The sequence below is a fragment of the Sceloporus undulatus genome, chromosome 6, assembly GCF_019175285.1.
Source record: "Sceloporus undulatus isolate JIND9_A2432 ecotype Alabama chromosome 6, SceUnd_v1.1, whole genome shotgun sequence".
Lineage (NCBI taxonomy): Eukaryota > Metazoa > Chordata > Lepidosauria > Squamata > Phrynosomatidae > Sceloporus > Sceloporus undulatus.
Genome location: NC_056527.1, coordinates 88779827 through 88799855, shown reverse-complemented (window position 1 = coordinate 88799855; position 20029 = coordinate 88779827). Strand labels below are relative to the sequence as shown.

General features: G+C 41.7%; 1 protein-coding gene across 2 annotated transcripts in view; it reads left to right on the top strand.

The window, feature by feature from the left end:
• LOC121932440 (collagen alpha-1(XV) chain-like) overlaps positions 1–20029 on the top strand; it is a 33793-nt gene that overhangs the window by 3598 nt on the left and 10166 nt on the right. The window contains exons 3-17 of one of the 2 annotated variants that reach the window (XM_042471062.1): positions 4259–4372; positions 5121–5189; positions 6708–6776; positions 7341–7403; positions 7872–7937; positions 8235–8291; positions 10148–10327; positions 11799–12161; positions 13789–13899; positions 14844–14885; positions 15450–15476; positions 15581–15676; positions 16992–17036; positions 18770–18850; positions 19830–19871. In XM_042471062.1, coding sequence (XP_042326996.1) covers positions 4259–4372; positions 5121–5189; positions 6708–6776; positions 7341–7403; positions 7872–7937; positions 8235–8291; positions 10148–10327; positions 11799–12161; positions 13789–13899; positions 14844–14885; positions 15450–15476; positions 15581–15676; positions 16992–17036; positions 18770–18850; positions 19830–19871 — 1425 coding nt within the window. The remainder of the gene's footprint in view (positions 1–4258; positions 4373–5120; positions 5190–6707; positions 6777–7340; positions 7404–7871; positions 7938–8234; positions 8292–10147; positions 10328–11798; positions 12162–13788; positions 13900–14843; positions 14886–15449; positions 15477–15580; positions 15677–16991; positions 17037–18769; positions 18851–19829; positions 19872–20029) is intronic. The other variant, XM_042471063.1, reaches the window with a different exon arrangement.

Here is a 20029-nt window from a genome sequence, read left to right as displayed (position 1 = left end):
TTTTCCAACTGGTCACCCAGTGGGTTTCCATAACTGAGTGGGGATTCGAACCCTGGTCTCCAGAGTCATAGTCCAACGCTCAAACCACTACACCACTCTGGCTCTTGTACTCTAAGGAATAAAGTTCCTTAAAAGGCTTAGATGTACACACTTAAAAAGGCAAAAAATGAACATGTGTCAGGGAACTAGCATTGCCTGGCTGCAAATTCTCATTGAGTTTTAACTGTAGCAAACCTAGGTTTACTGTTCAACTTCAAACTAGCTATGCTGGTTGTGGCTTCTGGGAATTTAAGTCACAAACAACTTGAGGTCCAAAGGTTGAAAATCACTTATTTACATTTTAAAGGATCTATCCAAGGTACTGAATGTCTTTGGGGGATAGTATTTAATACTTTAGAGAGCCAACTTGGTGTAATGGCTTGAGCTGGTGTAATGATTTGATTTGAGCGTTGGACTACAACTCTGAAGCACTCAGGATTTGATTCCCCTCTTGAGCATAAAAACCTGCTGGATTACCTTGGACAACTTACACTCTCTCAGCCTCAGAGGATGGCAATGGTGACACACACACACACACACACCCCTGAAGAAACCTGCCAAGAAAACCCTATTATACATTCGCCTTAGGGTCGCCATAAGTAAAAAAAAAAATGACTTGGAGGAACACAATATCACACAAACAACATTTAAAACCTTGGAAAGCCTCTTTAAAGTTTAAAGTAAAACCCAGAACACATTCACCACTGCTCACATGCAAATCACCAACCACCATTAATGATGCATGAAACTGTTTTTAGCATCTTTAAAAAAAATGACTATGTGCATACCCTCCAAATGTCTTGATCTGGCAAGGGCAGTCCCAGTTAATCCACTGCCATCCTGCTTTTTCAGCAGCTTTTTAAGTGCCCCAGTTTCTCTCTCCTCGTTCCACTTTTTCCTCTTTGTAAACTGACACAGCCTCTTCTAGCTTGTATGTTTTTCCTCATTTATAACTTTGGCCATCTTGACCACACTCTAATGTTGGTTGGCCACGTGTGTCCTAGTTTTCATCTGGAAAACGCTAGAGGATATGTATGACTGCATTCAGAAAACAATCCAAAATTCACAGCTGGACAATACCTTTTTTAGGACCTAGAAATGCCACAAAAATGTTTTATGTTTTTAAATTTTCCAAATCTCTTCATCAGGCCAAGTGATCCAAAAAGAAAGGTATGTTGAGAGTAAAGACCTAAATTCTGCCATCTTTTCAATTCTGAGTTAGAATCCAAACTTGACAGCCACAACCCCTAGCCTGTTTTTAGTTAATTTTGCATTTCTCTTCCTTTCCACCATCCACTACATTTTTGTCTTACCTGGTCCTATGAAGCCTTCTAGACAACTTGAAGGCACATGCATTATTTTCTTTCCTTTGTAGTGGTCCTCATAAAGGTGACATCCAACTGTGGGCTTTGAATTTCTGTCTTTAGCATGTGACAGCCAGTAAGGCACAGTGGTTTGAGTGTTGGAGTACAACTCTGGAAACCAGGTTCCAAATCCCAGCTTGGCCATGGAAACCCGCTGGTGACCTTGAGCAAGTCACACTCTCTCAGCCTCAGAGGAAAACAAAGTCAACCCCCCTGTAAACAAATCTTGCCTAGAAAACCCCATGATAGCTTCACCTTAGAGTCACAATAAGTTAGAAACAATTTGAAAGCATGCATCATATATTGGGTATACTTTGATTGAGAGTTCCTGCATGGGAGGGGTTGGACTGGATGGCCCTTATGGTCTCTTCCAACTCTATGATTCTATGATTTTATGATTCTGTGAACAACAACAACAATGAGGATTTGTGCCTTCAAAACCAAAAACTGTTTTGGGAAGGGGAGCAGATGTACCTGTGGTGTGTCTGGAGGGCAATTGTTTGCCTCTTTGGCCACATTGACTACCAGAAAATGGGGGGGGGGCAGACTTAAAGGGCGAAGGAGTCCCCCCCACTTTTGAAAAACCACAGTGCAGTGGGACAATGCAATCTATTGAAATGATGAATGGGCACAGGCAAGCCATCATTGGGAAGAGGTTAGAAAAGGCATGGTTTGTGATCCTGGGGGCTTGGGGCTACAAAAATAGTCTAGGGGATTTCATGGAGCCCAGCAGTGTAACAACAGGGAAGGCAAAATGGAGGCATTTTGCCCCAAAGAAGAATCCCCCCCCAAAAAAAAATGCTTCCGCATCTACATTTTTGTTATTGCAATAATTTATAACTCCAGCTGAGCATTTAGAAAAACAGTTCAGACATCCAAAGAAAAGGAATAAAGTTGCCAAATGAATGTGGGCACAGCAAATGTAAGAGTTCTGGGAATCAACGTTTTTCAATATCTCACTCTCTGCAAAGATGGAAATGTGTGGACTGAAGGGAATTTTTATTTTGGGGAGATACAAAATAATTATTTGAGGGGCACTGTCCTCATTTTGCTCCCCGCCCCATAGCTACTATGGAGCCCTAGGGTTGCATTCTGCTCTACTCTCATCTGTACAATGTTATTCCATTTGTTGCATCTTGAACCATGGGATTGTGTTAGGTATTCTGGTTTACTTATATGAGTTGAGATACATGTGCTGTGGGTAGCCATGCATGCACAGACAGAACTATGTGGAATGCTTGTGATGATACAAGTGTATATGTTGAGTGGGTAGATACAAGTTTGTGTGTTGCCATCAGTTCATGTGTGCATGCCTAACAGGCTGAGTGTAACTGATTGTAAATAACAAGTTACTTGTAATTATTATCTTTTTGCAGTAACTAGGGCATTTGTTGTTGTTGTTACATGCTTTCAAGTCAACTCTGAGTTAGAGCAATCTAAAAGGGTTTTCTTGGCAAGATTTAATCAGTGAAGGTTTGCCATTGCCTTTCTCTTAGGATCATAGTGTGTGACTTATCCAAGGTTGCCCAATGGGTTCCTATGAATGAGTGGGGATTTGAACTCCTATCTCCTTAACTTCTTATCTCTCAAACTACTACATCATGCTGACTCTAAATTAGGACATAATTAAGCTATATTGCAACTGCAATGTAATGAGGAATCATTTTGCTTCTTTTCTGACATAACTGCAACTGTTTGAGTTACACATATAGTAACAAGAGTTTAGCCTCAGCATTTAGATGTGTTTTGTACCACAGGCCAAGAGCTTACCCCATTCCAAATATACAAAGTAAAAAAATAAGTAATGGTTGGTTTTGAATAGTAAGACGCTGATGTTAATTTTAAAATGTGCTCCCCCCCCCCTCGTCAGCACTGTTGAGCTGGCACGAGATGTGGTTTTAGTGCTGTTGTTGGTGTTCTGATGTTTTATATTATGTTTTGTATTTTGATGGTTTTAGATTGTATTTGCACATGTTGTTAACCGCTTTGATTTTTAGAAAAGCGGTATATAAATAAAAATTTTATTATTATTTTATTATTAAAATTATAACTATATCTGTAATTTGCTATCAAACTGGCTTTGGAATTGCAACCGTAACAGATTGCTTTTAAAAAGTAACTGCCCAAGTTTTTCTGTCTTTGTATTACTTATTCTGTCTACTCACCACAAAGGCAACTCCAATAGCAGTCCCACAACTTCTCTGTTCACCTCGTTCCCCGTATCTGCATGAAAAGCTGGTGGCAATATAAGCCAAGTGGCTGCTAATCTGACCGGAGTGAGCTCTCGATGCAGGAGACACAGACCCAAATCCCAAGGCCAGCTCCTCTATCCTGTGACAGACTTATTCCCTCTCACCCTCCTTGCACCATGCCAAATTGTCTTTTCCTGCTAACTTTATCAACAAACAAGGTCTTGTGAGACACAACAAAGCCTTGGCTGCTGTGGCAGAATGACCTGGACTTCCAAGCCTCACTCCCTCTGTAGGAAGGTTTGAAAAAGTCACTTTGAGAACCACACCTCCCAGCATCCCCAGCCAGTATGACCTCTGATGGGAGTTGTAGTCTAAAAACGGTTTTAAAAACCCCATAAGCTCCACCCTATAAGGCAATAGAACTCAAAAGTGGTGGTCCATGGACTAGCTGCTGGTCTACAATGAATTTCAAGGATATGGCACAAATATGGATCTGGTCTCAGGCACACTGGGGGGGAAATGCCAATTTAAGACATCAGATAGTTTGAGAAGTGCTGTTATAGATACAGGAATCAAAAAATTCATTATATGTATTGTACAGGTCTTTATCCGCCAGTTGGAAACTAGATGAAAGGAACCACAAATTCCTTTTTTTCTTCCTAGGCCATGTCAGCTGATAGCAGGACAGGAGCACCGCCTGACGTCACCTTTCCCTTCTCATCAGTCTTTGAGGGAAGTGCTGGGGAAGAAGAAGAGGGTGAATTCCTACAATTTCAGGTAATGATATTGGTAGAGCCTGGTTGAGCTCCTGTCTTTTTTGCCCATATGATAATCTCCAGAGTCTCATGAGTCCAAAACCTAAAACTGTATTTCCATATTTCCAAATGTGAGATCTAACATATTTACACAAGTTGTTTCCAGAGGTTAGAAAAGCAATGTTTTACACTTCGTGAGTTATTTTATTGGTGTTTAATGCATTTTAAAATTTCTTTTCAAGGGCATTTTATGCCATCCTCTTATCAATCCCATATTTTTCTACCCTGCAAAGTATTTAAAAAGTAATTGCAAAGCTGAGCAACCAGTCTGGTCAACACTGCCATGAGTAATGCCAGTGAATTACATTTGAAATACTATAATGAGTATTGGAAACAAATTACTTTTTAAAAGTAACTTTCCAAGCTCAGCTGGAATGAAGGAAACAATTCACAAAAGGATTAACTGGATTTTGAAAGCAGAGAGATACATGTAGATATGCAGCAAGCAAAAAGAAGCCCTCTAGATTTTGTGGACTGTGACTCCCAGCAGCCTATCTAGGAATGCTGGGAGTCCAACAAAATTTGGAGTCCAGAAAGATCTAAACTCCATCCGCTTTGCCTATTCCTGCTGGTTCTTCCTCCATCATAGAAGGATAGCTGTATTTGGGTTGTGTGAGGAGCTATTCTACCACAGAGTAGAAGAGGCAGCCTGGTCTTAGGCTGTGTCTGAGAAAATATTATTTCCTGACTGTCATTCTCTTCTGTCCCAGAAAGTCTCAAATCCCTCGACTCCTTCAGTTCACCAATCCACGAGTAGAGGAGACTCAGTGGCAAAACAGGTATGTTGGAGCTTGGCTATCAAAGCACTATTGCCATTGCAAAGAAAAGGTATTTAGGTTGCAGCTAAAGAGATATGAACCAGGAAAAACAGGGCCTTTGTTCACTGAGAATTCTTTTGAAGCAATATACTGTCCAGTTCATCTTTATTATGCTCATAGACCAGCACAGAAACAACGTACATTACATCCATCTTTCTTTTGAAGATGGGTTTTGTAGGAGTGTTTTGCTGAGTATTGTGCTACTAAGAGTCATGTGAAACCACTGCTTTACTTAAAGTGGAAGAGCCCCAATGTGGATTCCTGTGGTTAAACTACGGCCTAGGTTTTCACTATATACAATGTTGGTTGCAAAATAGTATAGCTGCTACAGATCCCAGCAAAGTCACCTGGAAAAGGTAAGTTGACAAGATGAATGCTGCTTCCTCTTCCTCAGCTGAACTATAGTTCCAAAATACAATTATGGTTTTGATCCAAAACGTCCAGAATTCTCCAGCTGGCATAGCCAGTTCCAGATTCCTCCAGCCACCAATTACCCCCATATCTAGTCCTCCTTCAACCCTAATCAACCTTGGATATCAAATTAATATTAAAAAGGGATGTTTTCGGCAAGTAGCTGAGAGGGCATCTCCAGTGCAGGAAACTAACCATGTCATAGATCCTGCTGGCCACTTAGTCAAAATAGATAAATTAAGATTGGAATCTGCTTAATCCCTTCACATATAAGTGTGATTATGGGCAATGTGCAGGGTACCTGCCAGAAAGCTGGAAATCAAGGGGCACTTCCAACCATCTCCATGCACTCTGGCCATTCTTCCCCCTGGAAAATCCACTCATCTCACCCTATAAATATGCCTACCTGGGCACCTCAAATTCAGTCCAGTTGGAGTCAGGCAGATACTCTATTGGATTAAAGCTTGGCTCCTCAGTACTACTAGGTGCACCACAAACCAGAGTCATGAACCCCATTCGACTCACAGTCTTCCCCCAGATTGGAACCTCACTTCTGAACTGGTAAAGTATCACCTACTGCAATCCTTTAATTCACTGTCCACTACCACCTTTTATATCTTAGTTCTTGCATGCGAGTGTGAGAGAGTGGTTTGCATGGGTGTGTATTGCCCTTTTAATCAATAAACAAAACTAATTTGGAAGCTGCCTCTGTCTGGAGTTCTTGGGTTTGGAATAATTATACATAGGCTTGTGTCCTAGCTTTAGCGTCACCTGAAGCCTTCTCTCTGCTTTCTACTGAGCTAAATTAATTCCCATGTTTAATAAAATTTGTGGGTGACCTCCTGGGACCCTGGGATTTAAGGTAACACACTATGGCCATAGATCTAAAGCACTTTAGATCTGTAATAAGAATATGCCCAAAGTGGTTCACTCTGAATAAGGAGCCATTGTATATAATTTTATTCAACCAGGAACCTTTGTTGGTTTTCTCCACTTAAAAAAGAGAACATCAGTTTTCAAACTTCCCAGGAAGTCTGTCTAATTCCTCTTCCTTTCTTCTCCTTTCAGATACAAAGTGAAGCTGAAAGATCACTGGATCTTATAGTGACTTCTGAGGGAGAGCTGCATAATGTTAAAGTGGGTCAACAGACTGTTAATACCTCTTTCTTTGAGAATCCATAGCAAATGAAAGGAGGCAGCACCAATGAGGGTATCTCTTGCCTTGGCAGTTTTGAATCATCCAGCAGTGATTTGACACAAAATCTAGAGGACCAGTGTTTGAAAACCACAGGGTTGGAATTGAGACAGCTTGACTGCCATGGCTAAATAGGGATGTCTCAGTTTAGCACTCTTACTACCATGCCATATTGGCTCTCCAGTCAAATATGTGCACAGAAATAAATAGCGCATGTGAGGACAAATAAAGAAAGTAGTTGAATTCCCGCTGTAGGAGAATATGAATATTCCTTCACAGTATTGTCCCTCTACAGGCATCCCCTGCTTTTTAACAGCTGGCTTTTTGATGATCCACTCTTTCAATGCTATTAAATTATTACCAGAACCAATGTATTCTGCTGTCTGCTTATAGTGCCATCCGGTGTGGTCCACCCTCCCCACACCCCCTAGTGACATCCTCCACTGGTCATTGTGTCCATATGCCTGAACTTATAGCTTTTTAAAAAACTGTCTTGCTTTTGGCAGGTGGAACCTGAGGAGACCTCATCAACCCTTCCTGCCAAGACGGCTGCTGCCTCCATTCACTGGGTAAAAAAGGGAAAAGATGAGGGCAAATTTCAGTCTAGTACTTGAGAAAACTTTGCTGTGTGACATCTCCTTGTCTCACCCCCAAATACCTCAATGTTTATGGCATAAATATTACCCTTGACATTCCTCTTATGAAATGCTAGTATGTGGCAATCACCTTCTTCTTTGCTAAATCATTCCTGGTCCCTGGTTCCTCAGATGCCTGATCCTTCCATCCCCTGTGAATCTGGGACCCTTTGCCTCTTGGTGAACAGCCATTTTAAAAAGCAGATAGATGTGTGCACTACAAAGCGATGTGCTCTTCCTCCATAGGAGGATATCGTGCCAGCTGAGTGGAGGACTGTGATGTTGCAAGCAGGAGGAGCATTGGTGTCAACTGATGGCTCAGAAAAAACAATCAGACCCAGTCAGTCTTAGTTCCACTATAAATGATAATTTCCTAATGGTCATCATTTTGTATCCCAACAGACCTCAGAACACTTGCCAATATCAGCTCACCAATCCACAGTCAGAGAGGAGTCTGAGGCAAAACAGGTATGTTAGGGTTTGGATATCAAATGTGTCCCTACCTAGTTGATGCTAGTTGTTAATTGGGACTAAGAGTTTCATTCATGATTTTAATAACATCACTAAGGGCTTCTCCATGTAATATTATCACTGTAATATCAGCAGGGCCTGAATCCGGTGACTTCTCAGGGGGTCATCCCTAGGTCTTGGAATATGACTCTGAAAGCTCAGACTGGAGTAGTCATAGGCAATGATATCCATCATTTGGTAGCCACATGTGAAGTATGGCATATTACTAATTAATTACTTTTTTGTCTTCCTTAGATGACTAACATTTCACAGTGTGTCTGTCCAGCAGTGCCTGGCCCTCGTGGTCCTAAGGTAGGCCTACATCTTTTTCTAGCCCTGTTGGACCACTGTGGTAACATAGTTCACGCAGTGTTTAATGTACACAAGAAAGCTTTCACACATGCCTTCAGGAACATGGCTTATGACAAGGAAAAAGGCTAATAGGTTTTCCTGGAGTAAAGCCAAACCACGATTCCCCTAGTAGGGTTACTACCGTTTCTTGGGGCCAGAATGGAAATATACCTTGAAGAGACAGATGTGCAAAATCCCATCCACATCCTAACATTGGGTTTATCCCAGCAATTCTGTTCAAGGCTACAAAATTGCTTTGGAGTTGCTGAAGAGGGGAGAGACTTAACATTTCACCTGTCTCAGCAACTGCAATGGTATCACCAGTTTATGATTAGTGATACCAGCTGCTTTAGGTTCCTGGTGGAAGAAGGAGAGGAGTCTTTAGCCTTTTCCTTTCATTGCCCAGCAACTGGGCTTGCTGCATTTGAGCTGCCATTGTCAGGGCAGTTGCAATGATGCCAAATAACAATAAGGTGGTGTAGAGATGAGAAGGATAGGAACTGCACAGCCCACATCTAAGGGCTGTATATAGACTATACAGCACAGGCTGTAGGTGCATCTACACTGTAGAAATATTGCAGTTTGACACCACTTTAAGTGCTGTAGCTCAATCGTATGGAATCCTGGGATTTGTCATTTTAGAAGGTCTTTAGCCTTCTCTACCAGAATGTCGGTGCCTCATAAAACTACAAATCTCAGGATTCTGTAGGATGGAGCCATGGCAGTTAAAGTGGTGTCAAACTGCACTATTTCTACAGTGAAAATGCACTCTATATGCTTCCTTTTTAAAACTCCAGCATGGGCCAGGAGTTCAAAGGTGTAGCTTTCCTTACTGTTGTATTTCCACACTAAGAAGAGTTGATGTTGATGAGCTCCACTGCACTGTGATGGTTAAAATCAATGGCACAAAAGCTCTAATAGTAAAGCAGTGGGAACTTGGGGCACAGCCAAAATAAACCTTTTGCACTGTGTCAGTGCAGGAAAGATGTGATTCTGCACGGAATCTTTTGGAAAGAGTCCAATGGAACTTGGTTTCAAAGAATACCTGATCCCTGAATTAATGTCATACCTTCCTGCTTTAGCAGCAACAGTCCTGGTTAACCCTGGTTAACTCTCTTTTCAACTGCTTTTAAAATATCTTGCTTTTTCTCTCCTTCTCCCACCTCCTCTCTTTGTCGTTAGCTTACTTCAGTTTCTTCGAAGAAAGTTCAAACTGTAAAAGTAATTTGCACTCAGTTAATTTAGCAGAGAAAAAGAAGAGGGGGCAGAAACTTGCCCTCCCCTGTAGACTCAGGCAAAAGCAAATTGCTGCAGCCTCTCCTATTTTATGTATTCTTCTCCTCATTAACTTTTTCCAACTTGAGAACACTCTGTTATTACTTGGCCACAAGTGAGCCAGATTTTGTCTGTGAAATGTTGGAGGATGTGGAGTAAGTGTAAAGTGCCCCCCTTTGCAAAATGCCTGCCAGGGGACCCACACATCCAAAACAAATGCACCCAAAAGTGAATTGGGTTGCAGGCTTATGTAGGAGCCTGTTCAGGCATCTAAGCCAGTGTTTCTCAACCTGTGGCCCTCCAGATGTTTTGGATATCAGCTCTCAGGTTCCCTTATCATTGATCATGTGGACTGGAAGTCCAAAAGTATCTGGATGACCAAACAATGCAAACTGTTGATCAAAACACAACATGACTGTTCTCTTACGGAGTTCTTAAGGAGGAAAGTGAGAATCTTGCACAGCAGACATGTGGAATTCTGGTTTAGATGGCTGGCTGCATCCATGGTACTCTTCTTAATCACAAGTTCTTTTCTACAATAGGGAGACAAGGGGGACCCTGGCCCACCAGGCCAAAGGGGACTACCTGGGGAAATTGGACAGACAGGCAGCCCTGGCCATCCAGGGCCAGCAGGGCCTCCAGGGCCTCCAGGACTACCAGGCTCACCCCTTCCAGGAACACCAGGCTGTACTGGTACCAGCAACGGAGATGGCAGGTCTGAGGTGAGATTTGTTTGCTGGTGGTGACTGGCAGGGGGAGCTGGGAAGTATGGTGTCTACAGGAGTGTATGTGTCATCAGATGCTAGTAGACTGAAAGAAAGCTTGGAAAACTTACTTTTGAGGAAACTACAGTTCCCAGAATCCCATAGCCCATGTGGCCACTGTCCATGGAGAATTCTGCAACTAAAGTAGTCTTTCCACATTCTGGTTTGATATATCATCAAGTGCTTGGCCAGTGGACTTCATATTTCCTTAATACAAGGGTAGGCAACCTACAGCCCACAGGTCGGATCTGGCCCAGCGAGGCCTTGGGAACCGGCCCCAGCCCGATCCTGCCGCCAATGCTGCCGGCGGGAAGCAAGCGGGGGGGCAAGGGGGGCAATTGTCTATAGAAGCCTCAAAACATGCATTTATATTAAATTTTTTTAAAAAATCACAATTTTTTTTGCATGTCTCCATTTTTTATAGAGATATCTCTCAATTTGAACATTTTGTCCTACATTTGTCCAGTTTATTTATTTATTTAATTTTTTAAAAAAATTATTTAATTGTTTATTTTTTGCTTTGCCCCCCCCCCCCAGTTGTCTGAGGGACAGCAACCCGGCCCCCAGCTCAAAGAGGTTGCCTACCTCGTGCCTTAATATATTGTGAAGAATGTTTTAAAATGAAGAGCAGATTTAGGGGTGCGATCTGGATTGAGACTTTATAGAATCATAGAGTTGGAAGAGACTGCAAGGGCCATCCAGTCCAACCCCCTGCCATGTCAGAAGCGAGACCAGAACTTTATCCTTTTTCCATACACTGTGTATCCAATTTGTAGTAGTGATCATGCACACTGTTGGCATTGGGAGAAAAGGCTGCTTTTACACCAGTGGAAGTTACCCTTAGCAATGGAAGCAATGGAAGTTTTCTTTACAATGAAACCTGTGTGGGTTGCCCAATTTAGATAAAAAATTTTTTTCCAGAATTTGGAAAAGTTGGTTGGTTGGTTGAATTATAACTATCCAGAACCACTCAAGCTGGGTGATTATGTTGCATTTCAAAAAAGTAACTTTTCCATGCTGTCATCAAGACACTAAGGGTTCATGATCTAAAACCTCTTTACCTCCTCTCCTGCCATGGACAGGTAGCTGAATGTTCCTTCCTAGAACGAAATTCTTCCACAAGGCAAGAGACCATCATGTCATGGATCAGTTATAGTCTAGCCTTGCCTCTGACATGCTAGCTTTCTGCCTTTGGGGGTTACTGTTGCTTATGTTATTTAAGAACAATAGTAATATGAATCCCCACCTGTATTCTGAACTAGTACAGCTCAAGCACAAGTTTTTCCATCTCAGTAAAAACTCGGCTTTCAATTTGGTTTTGGTGTTGGAACTGGAAAACTTGACATATGAGTTGCTCCAGAGAAAATGCATGAACTTTTCCTTCTCTCTTAAAATATAATTCATATCTGTTTTTCTGGATCTTTTCCAGGGAGCCACCATGCTTGTTGAAGGCCCCCCTGGACCACAGGGTTTGCCTGGCCACCCAGGCCCTCCTGGAGCTCAGGGATACCCAGGACCAGAAGGCCCTCAAGGACCTCCTGGTATCCCAGGGCATGAAGGCCAACCAGGAGCACCAGGTCTTCCTGGTTCCCCAGGCCAACCAGGACCACCAGGGTCCTCTGGATCACCAGGTATGCCAGGGCCAGAAGGGCCAGAGGGGTCTCCAGGAGCCATGGGCCCCGAAGGACATCCAGGGCTTCCAGGCCCCGCAGGGCCACCAGGACCCTCAGGCTTTCCTGGGCAAGAAGGTCCTTCAGGACGAGAAGGGCCTCCAGGCCAGGATGGGCCAAAGGTAAACAGTGCTATTAACAGGGAGACAGAAGGAAATGAAAAAATGGGGGGCGCTAGGTGCCATAAAATGGTCAAGCAAGATCAGGGACAATAATAAACAGGTTATGCTGGTTGTGGGATTGTAGGAGTTGTAAACAAACCAAAGTTTGCAGGTAAAGACTTGCAAGAGATATAAACTGGGAAGGAGGAGTGGGGATAACCAAAGCTCAATGAAGTTACACTTCAAAAGAAATGCAAGAGGAACGCCCATACTCCTTCTTTTGCAGGCACAAGTAACTTTTTGTAAATATTTTAGGGTTAATTTAGAGCAGTGGCGGGCAAAGTGTTGCCCACAGATCACAGGCAGCCCTCCCCCAGGGTAACCAAGGAGGCATATCGTTTTTACAAAATATCCCTCAAATGGTCTCTAGGAGTCATAGGGCCATTTTGCCACTTTGGGAGGCTCCCTGGGGCATTATAGGTCCATCAGGAACCTTTTTAACTAGAGGAAGTAAACAGGATTGGGTCATATCCTTTTGTAAAAACAGATCTGTTCCTGTTTAATTTCTGTATTTAAAAAGGAGAGCCAAAAACATGGTGAAGATGCCCACAAACACCTTTGAGGACATTCGATGGCAAATGTCTCCACAAAAAAACTCGTGTGTGTGTGTGTTTGTATAGTTTTATTGGAGTTTTTTGTGGAGGGGATGCTGCACAGGGCTGCAGCGCTATTATAGTCTCCTCAGGAGCGAATTTGGCCTGCTACCTTCCTACTGTTGCCCACCTCTATTTTAGAGGAACACAACAGAATTTTTCAAACTTTATGTCATTCTTTTAAAAGTAACAAAAAGTAGTCATACAATAAATAACAATAATGAGTGAATTATTTTGTCACATTAACAGTGATGAATTACTGTTAAGGGGGGAGTTTGTAGTAAGTTACACAATGAAAGACTTTTAAAAAGTAACATTCCAAGCTCTGAAGGCAACACATCTGGAGGATACCAGGTTGGCTAGATCATATGTTCAGATGCTGCCATCAATCAAAGACGTGAGGGGTGAAAATGCAACTGAGACAGGATTCCTAAAACTGAATACAGGTGACCCTTGGTATCCACTGGGGTATGGTTCCAAGTCCGGCATTGAAACCAAAAATCCATGAATATTGAAGTCTTACTATAGACAATGATATAGCATTGTATTATATACAATTATATGCTGTCCCTTATATAAAATGTTACAAGAGACATAAACTGGGAGGAGTGAGGGGGTAACAAAGCACGATGAAGATAAACTGCAAAAGGAATGCAATAGGAAATAATAGCTGTACTCCTTTTGCAGGGACAAGTAAAATTTTGTAATTTTGTAAAATTCTGTAATTACAAATTACAAATCAAGATTTGCTTTTTGTAATTACAAATCAAGATTTGCTTTTTGGTATATATATATATATATATATATATATTCAAGCTGTGGATGGTTGCATCTTTGGATATAGAATCTGTAGATACAGAGGGCCAAATGTTATTTCCTTTTTTACCCAGAATAATGGCTCTTATGGACCTTGTTTTGTTTTGTTTTGGTTGCTTTGATTTGCTTTGTTTTGTTTTGGACCCAGCCCTGCTCATTCCCATATTTTGTCACTACAGGGTGAAAAGGGTGAGACTGGCCTACAAGGCAATCCAGGACTAGTTGGAGAAAAAGGGTCTCGTGGTTCACCTGGTCCCATGGGACCCCCTGGCCTACCTGGAGAAAATCAGGTGCGTGAGGAGCACTCCAGCCCAGAATTTACACATCATTCTTTCCCTCTGGGTTTGGTTGCTTATGACAATAAAGATGCCAGGATACTGAACAAGAAGAAGCTTCCTTTTTTATTTTTTAACCTCTGGTTTTTAGACATTTAGACTACAAATATGAACCTGAAAACACATGAAAAAGTTCATGATTGCCTTTTAGGAGTAGAGGGAAGGAGAAATTCTGCAACTCGTTTCCATTGCTTCCATTCCTTTCCATCGATCCTTGCATTCCAGTTCCCCCACAAAGTTCTTTTTCAGTCTTCCGTTTCATCCCACAATGTCATCTCCTTCTATTCTTCTTCTTACCAAAAGAGAAAATATATCTCATGTAGTGGGAGATGAATCTTAGTAACAAAACAGCTTTAATAAATATAAATAGATAGGTACAAAAATGTACTTAATTAGCATGGTTTATCAAAAATTTGTCACCCCACAAGTATGAAATTCTGGGAAAGGTCTGTACCACAGGCTTATAGACAAGGATGGGAAGCATGTGGCCCTTCAAATGCTTCTGGACTGCAACTCCCATCATTCTTTATCATTTACTATACTGGCTTGAGTGCTGGCAAGTGCAGTCTGGCACCATAGGGCCACATAGTCACCATCCATTCCCTGATTAAGCACAACTTTAGTTGTACACGGTTAGAATGGTTTGGACTGTAACTCCCAGAATCCCCAACCAGCATGGCCACTGGTCATGCTAGCTGGGGTTTCTGTGAGTTATAATTTTTCCAGGTAATTTTTCCAAGTTCTGACATTAACAATAAGGATGTGGCCTGTTTTGTTTTATTTTGTTTTGTTTTATTTTGTTTTGTTTTGTTTTGTTTTATTTTGTTTTGTTTTATTTTGTTTGTTTGTTTTTTGCATATTAATAGGTTTCATTTATGCTTTTGCTTTTCTTCTTGTAGTGCAATACTCACTCAAGACTTCTTGGGCCTCCAGGACCTAAGGTAAGTATCAAAGCTTGGATACCAAACCATACACGTGGCTGGTATTGGTACCTGGAAAGCATGTTTGCTGGGACCCAACAATCCTGGCGTTTCCTTTTTATGGTCTAAGGTTTAGGGAAGGCCTTCAATTCAATATGAACTTGTGCATGCTCACTGGAAGTAGACCTCCTTTGAGGATGCCTGCACAAAATGCATGTGTATAGCACCATCTTGAGAAAGGCCTTATGTGGATCTGCTGTCCAGCCTCCCTCTTCTATCCCCCAGCTCCACTGTCAGGCCTCACATGTGCCCTCTTGCTTCTGTCTGAGTAGGTTGGGACTCCAAGAGGTGCCAGAATCTACTGATTTTGAAACATATATGCTTTATCTAGTAGCTCAATAGTAGGAAGTTACAGGGGGCTTCCAAGGAGCCCTGGTGGCGCAGTGGTTAAATGCCAATACTGCAGCCACAAGGCTGTGAATTCAGTCCCAGGGCTCCAAGGTTGACTCAGCCTTCCATCCTTTCATAGGTCGGTAAAATGTGTACCCAATTTGACCACCTGTTCATTTTTGTTTTGTTTTACAGGGTGAAAAAGGGGACCCAGGAGAACTGGTGCGTAATTGTGGAAACAGTACTCCTGTCCTTCAAGGCATAATGATGGAAAGGGGTCTATTTTTTCCTCTCTCTCTTATATCATTTATTCTGATTTCACACAGGATTGCCATAGCTGCTGTGGAGAAGGCAGAACTGATACACATTTCCCTGGCTTCCCTGGCTCATCTGACTCCTGGGTGCCTTTTAACTACCATGAGGTACTTCTGGAGACATTTGCGTCCCATTAAGACAGAACTTGGAAACATTACTTTTTGGGATACAGCTCCAATATTTCAACTTAGGGGAATTGTAATCTCAAAAGAAAATGATTACTGCAGTGTCTAAAGAAACTTTACCAAACTTTGCTTTTAGCCTAGGGAACCACGTTGCACTATTTACAAATACAGTGGGCCTTAGTATCCATTGGGGTTTGGTCCCAGGACCCACCCCCAGTGGATACCAAAATCCATGGATGCCCAAGTCCCATTATATACAATGGGGTAGTAAAATGGTGCCCCTTATATGAAATGGCAAAATTAAGATTTGCTTTTGGAAATTTATATACATTTCAAAAATATTTTCAAGCTGTGGGTGATTAGATGTGTGGATATGGAGGGCCAGCTGTATACAAGCAGAGCATAGTGGTAGTAAATAAACATTCCTACAGCTGGCAGCAAATTGGCTGAGCCAGAATCAAAATCCCATAGAGGAAGTTGGACAGTCTTCCCAAGTCTACTGTCTTAGGACATTACTAAAAGCAGCTTTTAAAATACTATTACATGAAGAAAGAAGCAGCTTTGGTGACCCATATTTGCTCTGTCCCTGACTCATCCTTTTTCATTCATGGTGAAAACCTGTCAATGTCCTAGCAAGTGCTCAAGTCCCAAGATGTGAAACATCTCTCCTGGGCCAGTTGCACAATTGCTAGTCACGTGTTGTCAGTGTCCTATCTTCTCCCCATCCCCACTCCTCCTTGGTATTCCCAGCACCCTGTTTACTTTTATTTATTTGTTTTCTATTTTTTAAAACTTCATTCACACTCACATTGCTTTGGAAATGTGTGGGAAAAGGTATGGGGGGGGGGGGGTAAAAACAACCTGAAGGCATGCTGGGTAGGGCATAAGCAAAGAAAGGCAGGGTTAAAGGAGAGCCGGCAGCAGGGTGCGATGGAGGCAGCAGCCCTAGTCACACAATTGAGAAGAGGCAGAGTGATGGCTTCTCTACAAGCTGTGTATTCACCTTTTCTTTTTACTATCATGACTGCTGCAAGAATTGGGATCATACAGAAAAGTCCTCAGTATATAGGCAGAAACACATATTGATATGCATGTGTTAAAAATAGCCCCAGTTTGGGTCTTTTAGCGTGGATTAATAAAGCTTTTCAATATGAAAAGAGCAATGTAGGGGAAAGTAAGCAGAACTTAAAGGAGTTTTAAAATGTTATAAATCAGCAAGATTTATACTCAGTTATTTACTCATAATAACTGGGAGCTGAGTTTGCACCTTTCTCCCCTCTCCTTCATCTTTCTTCAGAACGGCAAAGGAAACACAGAGTTATATGGTGCAGTTCTCAAACATGTAAGTCAGTTACAGCTTTGCATCTTTTCCTACAATTCTTGGTTTGATTTTGATTTTGCAGTCTCTAAAAATTTATATCCAAAACCCTCAGAATGGTTTTTAGGATGGGAGGGCACTCAAGTTTAGCAGACAGATCATTAAGAATTTGGCATTCTTGCATATGTATTTTTATACAATAGTAAAAACATAATACAGTGAATAATAATAATAGCAATAATAGCAACCAAAGCAATTAACAAAGTCACTACAATGAAAACAATGTCAAAATAATAAGAGGAATGTTGTACAATTGTTTAAAGCATAAAATTAATGTATCAAGGAACATGGATAATATATAAAATTGTATTAAGCAAAATACAAAGATAGCTGTAAACAAGGACATTTCTGAATGCAGGGTAACCAGATGTCCTCCTTTTCTAGGACATGTCCTACATTTCAACTTTCTGTCCAGGAGGAATTCCAAAATGTCCTCCATTTTCAGCATGACTAAGAAGCATTAACTGAAAGTTATATTAGTGAAGCAGAGTCTCCAGTTCTGTCAGATCTGAGCCTATTGTATACTTTGGCAAGCTATTTACCAGCATTTCCAGACCAGATCTTGGAAATCGTTCTTTGCGTTTTGGGTAACAATGGTTACAGTATACGTTGTTTACAGTATACCTTTTTAGAATAATGAGTAACATTTCCTGTTACTCTTAATACCTTGCTTTAGAGTCATTTTAACTTGCATTTTCAAAGTGTACAAAATAATAATCCTAAAGGGTTGAAAATTATTATTATTATTATTATTATTATTATTATTCCTTACCCACCTCTTACCAAGACTCAAGGAGGGGTACAACATAGGTCAAAACACATCCAATTGAAACACTGAAAAAACACTGGTAAAATACATAAAGATAGAACATATTAAATCATCCAGCATAATTAAAATATCCTAATTTAAAATTCACAGCTTGAAATTGAATAGGTAGGCCAGATGGAAAAGATAAGTTTTTAATGCTGTTTTAAATTCAGACAGCATATTTAGCTGTTGAATCTCTTCCGGCAGGTCATTCCATAGTCTAGGGATGGCTAATGAAAAAGCCCTCTGGCTGAGAGTTGCAAGTTTACACTTAGCCGGTTGAAGTAAATTCCCCTAGAGCAGCAGTTCTCAACTTGTGGATTGCGACCCCTTTCACAGGGGTTGCCTAAGACCATTGGAAAACACATATTTCCAATGGTCTTAGGAACCGAGACACTGCAATTTCATGGTTGGGGGTCACCACAACATGAGGAACTGTATTAAAGGGTTGTGGCATTAGGAAGGTTAAGAACCATTGCCTTAGAGCAGTGGTTCCCAACCTTCCTAATGCTGTGACCCTTTAATACAGTTCCTCATGTTGTGGTGACCCCCAACCATACAATTATTTTCATTGCTACATGCAAATATGTGTTTTCCAATGGTCTTAGGCGACCCCTATGAAAGGGTTGTTCGACCCCCAAAGGGGTCCCGGCCCACAAGTTGGGAATCACTGCCTTAGAGGATCTGTAATAGTAACAAGCAATGCAATGAGTTACTCTTCCAACAGTGAGATGCTATACCCCGTTACTTTTATAAAAGTAAGTAGCAAGGATCTGAGCTCTAATCCAAACAGTGGAGTAAATGATGGGAAATACTCAGTGCTACCAAAATTGAATTTCAGCATTTCTCTCTAGATAACACCTTCTGTCTCTCTCTGCCTCACATCTAGGGTCCTCCAGGTCCCCCAGGAAGTCCTGGCCTGCCTGGCCCCCCTGGCCCTCCTGGACCACCAGGTGTCCTTTACCTCAATGTAAGTGATCCCACTCTTCCACTCAGTATTGACAACACTCAGCTAACTAGCATGAATGCAACTATGAACCAATAAGAAAAGTGGAAGCAGACTGCAACCACATTATTCTTGAAGGGTGCCTTATGGAATATCTAGGACCTACTGTTCTTCATTTATTAGGTGGTACCAACTAAATGTCACATATCTATTTGAACAGACAGCTGCTTTTATTAAGTAAAAGAAAGCTCAAGGTCTAACATTAGTGCTGCTTGAATGTTGTTAATGCCTAGAGCAATAGTTTTCAAACTTTGTTCAGGGGAATGCTGAGATTCCTTGGAAGCTTATCACAAAATGATCAGTAGTGACTCTTCCCTGAAAGGCAATTATGTCTAGCCTTTTACTACAGAACTGGAATGTGCTGCCACAACATAATATTGGGTGTGTTTGAGTTCAAGTGAGGCAAAACCAAGGTCCAACAGGTCTGTCCGTGCTTGAAGCAAGTGTGTGTTGGAGGATATGGAAAACAGGAGAGGACATTTGGTGAAGGGGGATCTGGACAACACTCCCACCAGGGCTTCAATAGGCCAGACATTATTAAGAGTCTATGGCATCATTGGTCCCCAGGAAGGCAGATAGTTGTATGTTTATCCCAAAGGGAGAAGTCAGAGGTCAGGTCAGTACCCTGCCCTGTATTAGTAGCAAAAGTTGCCTTTCTCAGTTATGAAGTACAGCAGCATGTGATGAATCTCTTCTGAATAGTGTGTATAACAGAAAGCAGAGATTGAAATTTTTACTTTTTAACATTTTAATATGACTGACCATTGTAGAAGGGGGGGATTCAGGGAACTGTGTTTTGTATCTAATATGAACACTCTTGATAAAAAGTGAGGAGAATCTCATGTCCTTCCGCTTCAACCTGTATTTCAACCCACCCACCTCTTCTTTTGAGGGCCTGATTTGCCCTATGGTTTTTATCTCCAAATGATATTTCTCTTTCCAGAGAGTGTATCCTGTCCCACCAAGGCCTCATTGCAAGCAGTCGGTAAGTTGACAGGACCAAATGAATGCTTCTCCCTGTCCTGAAAGACAACTTAAAAAGTGTGCCCCAGGCCCAGAAGGGATGGTTTCACAAGGCAGCGCTCTCTGAGTGAAAAGAATCTAGCCCTGAACAGAGCCCTGGGAGATGGTTGTGCACTTTTC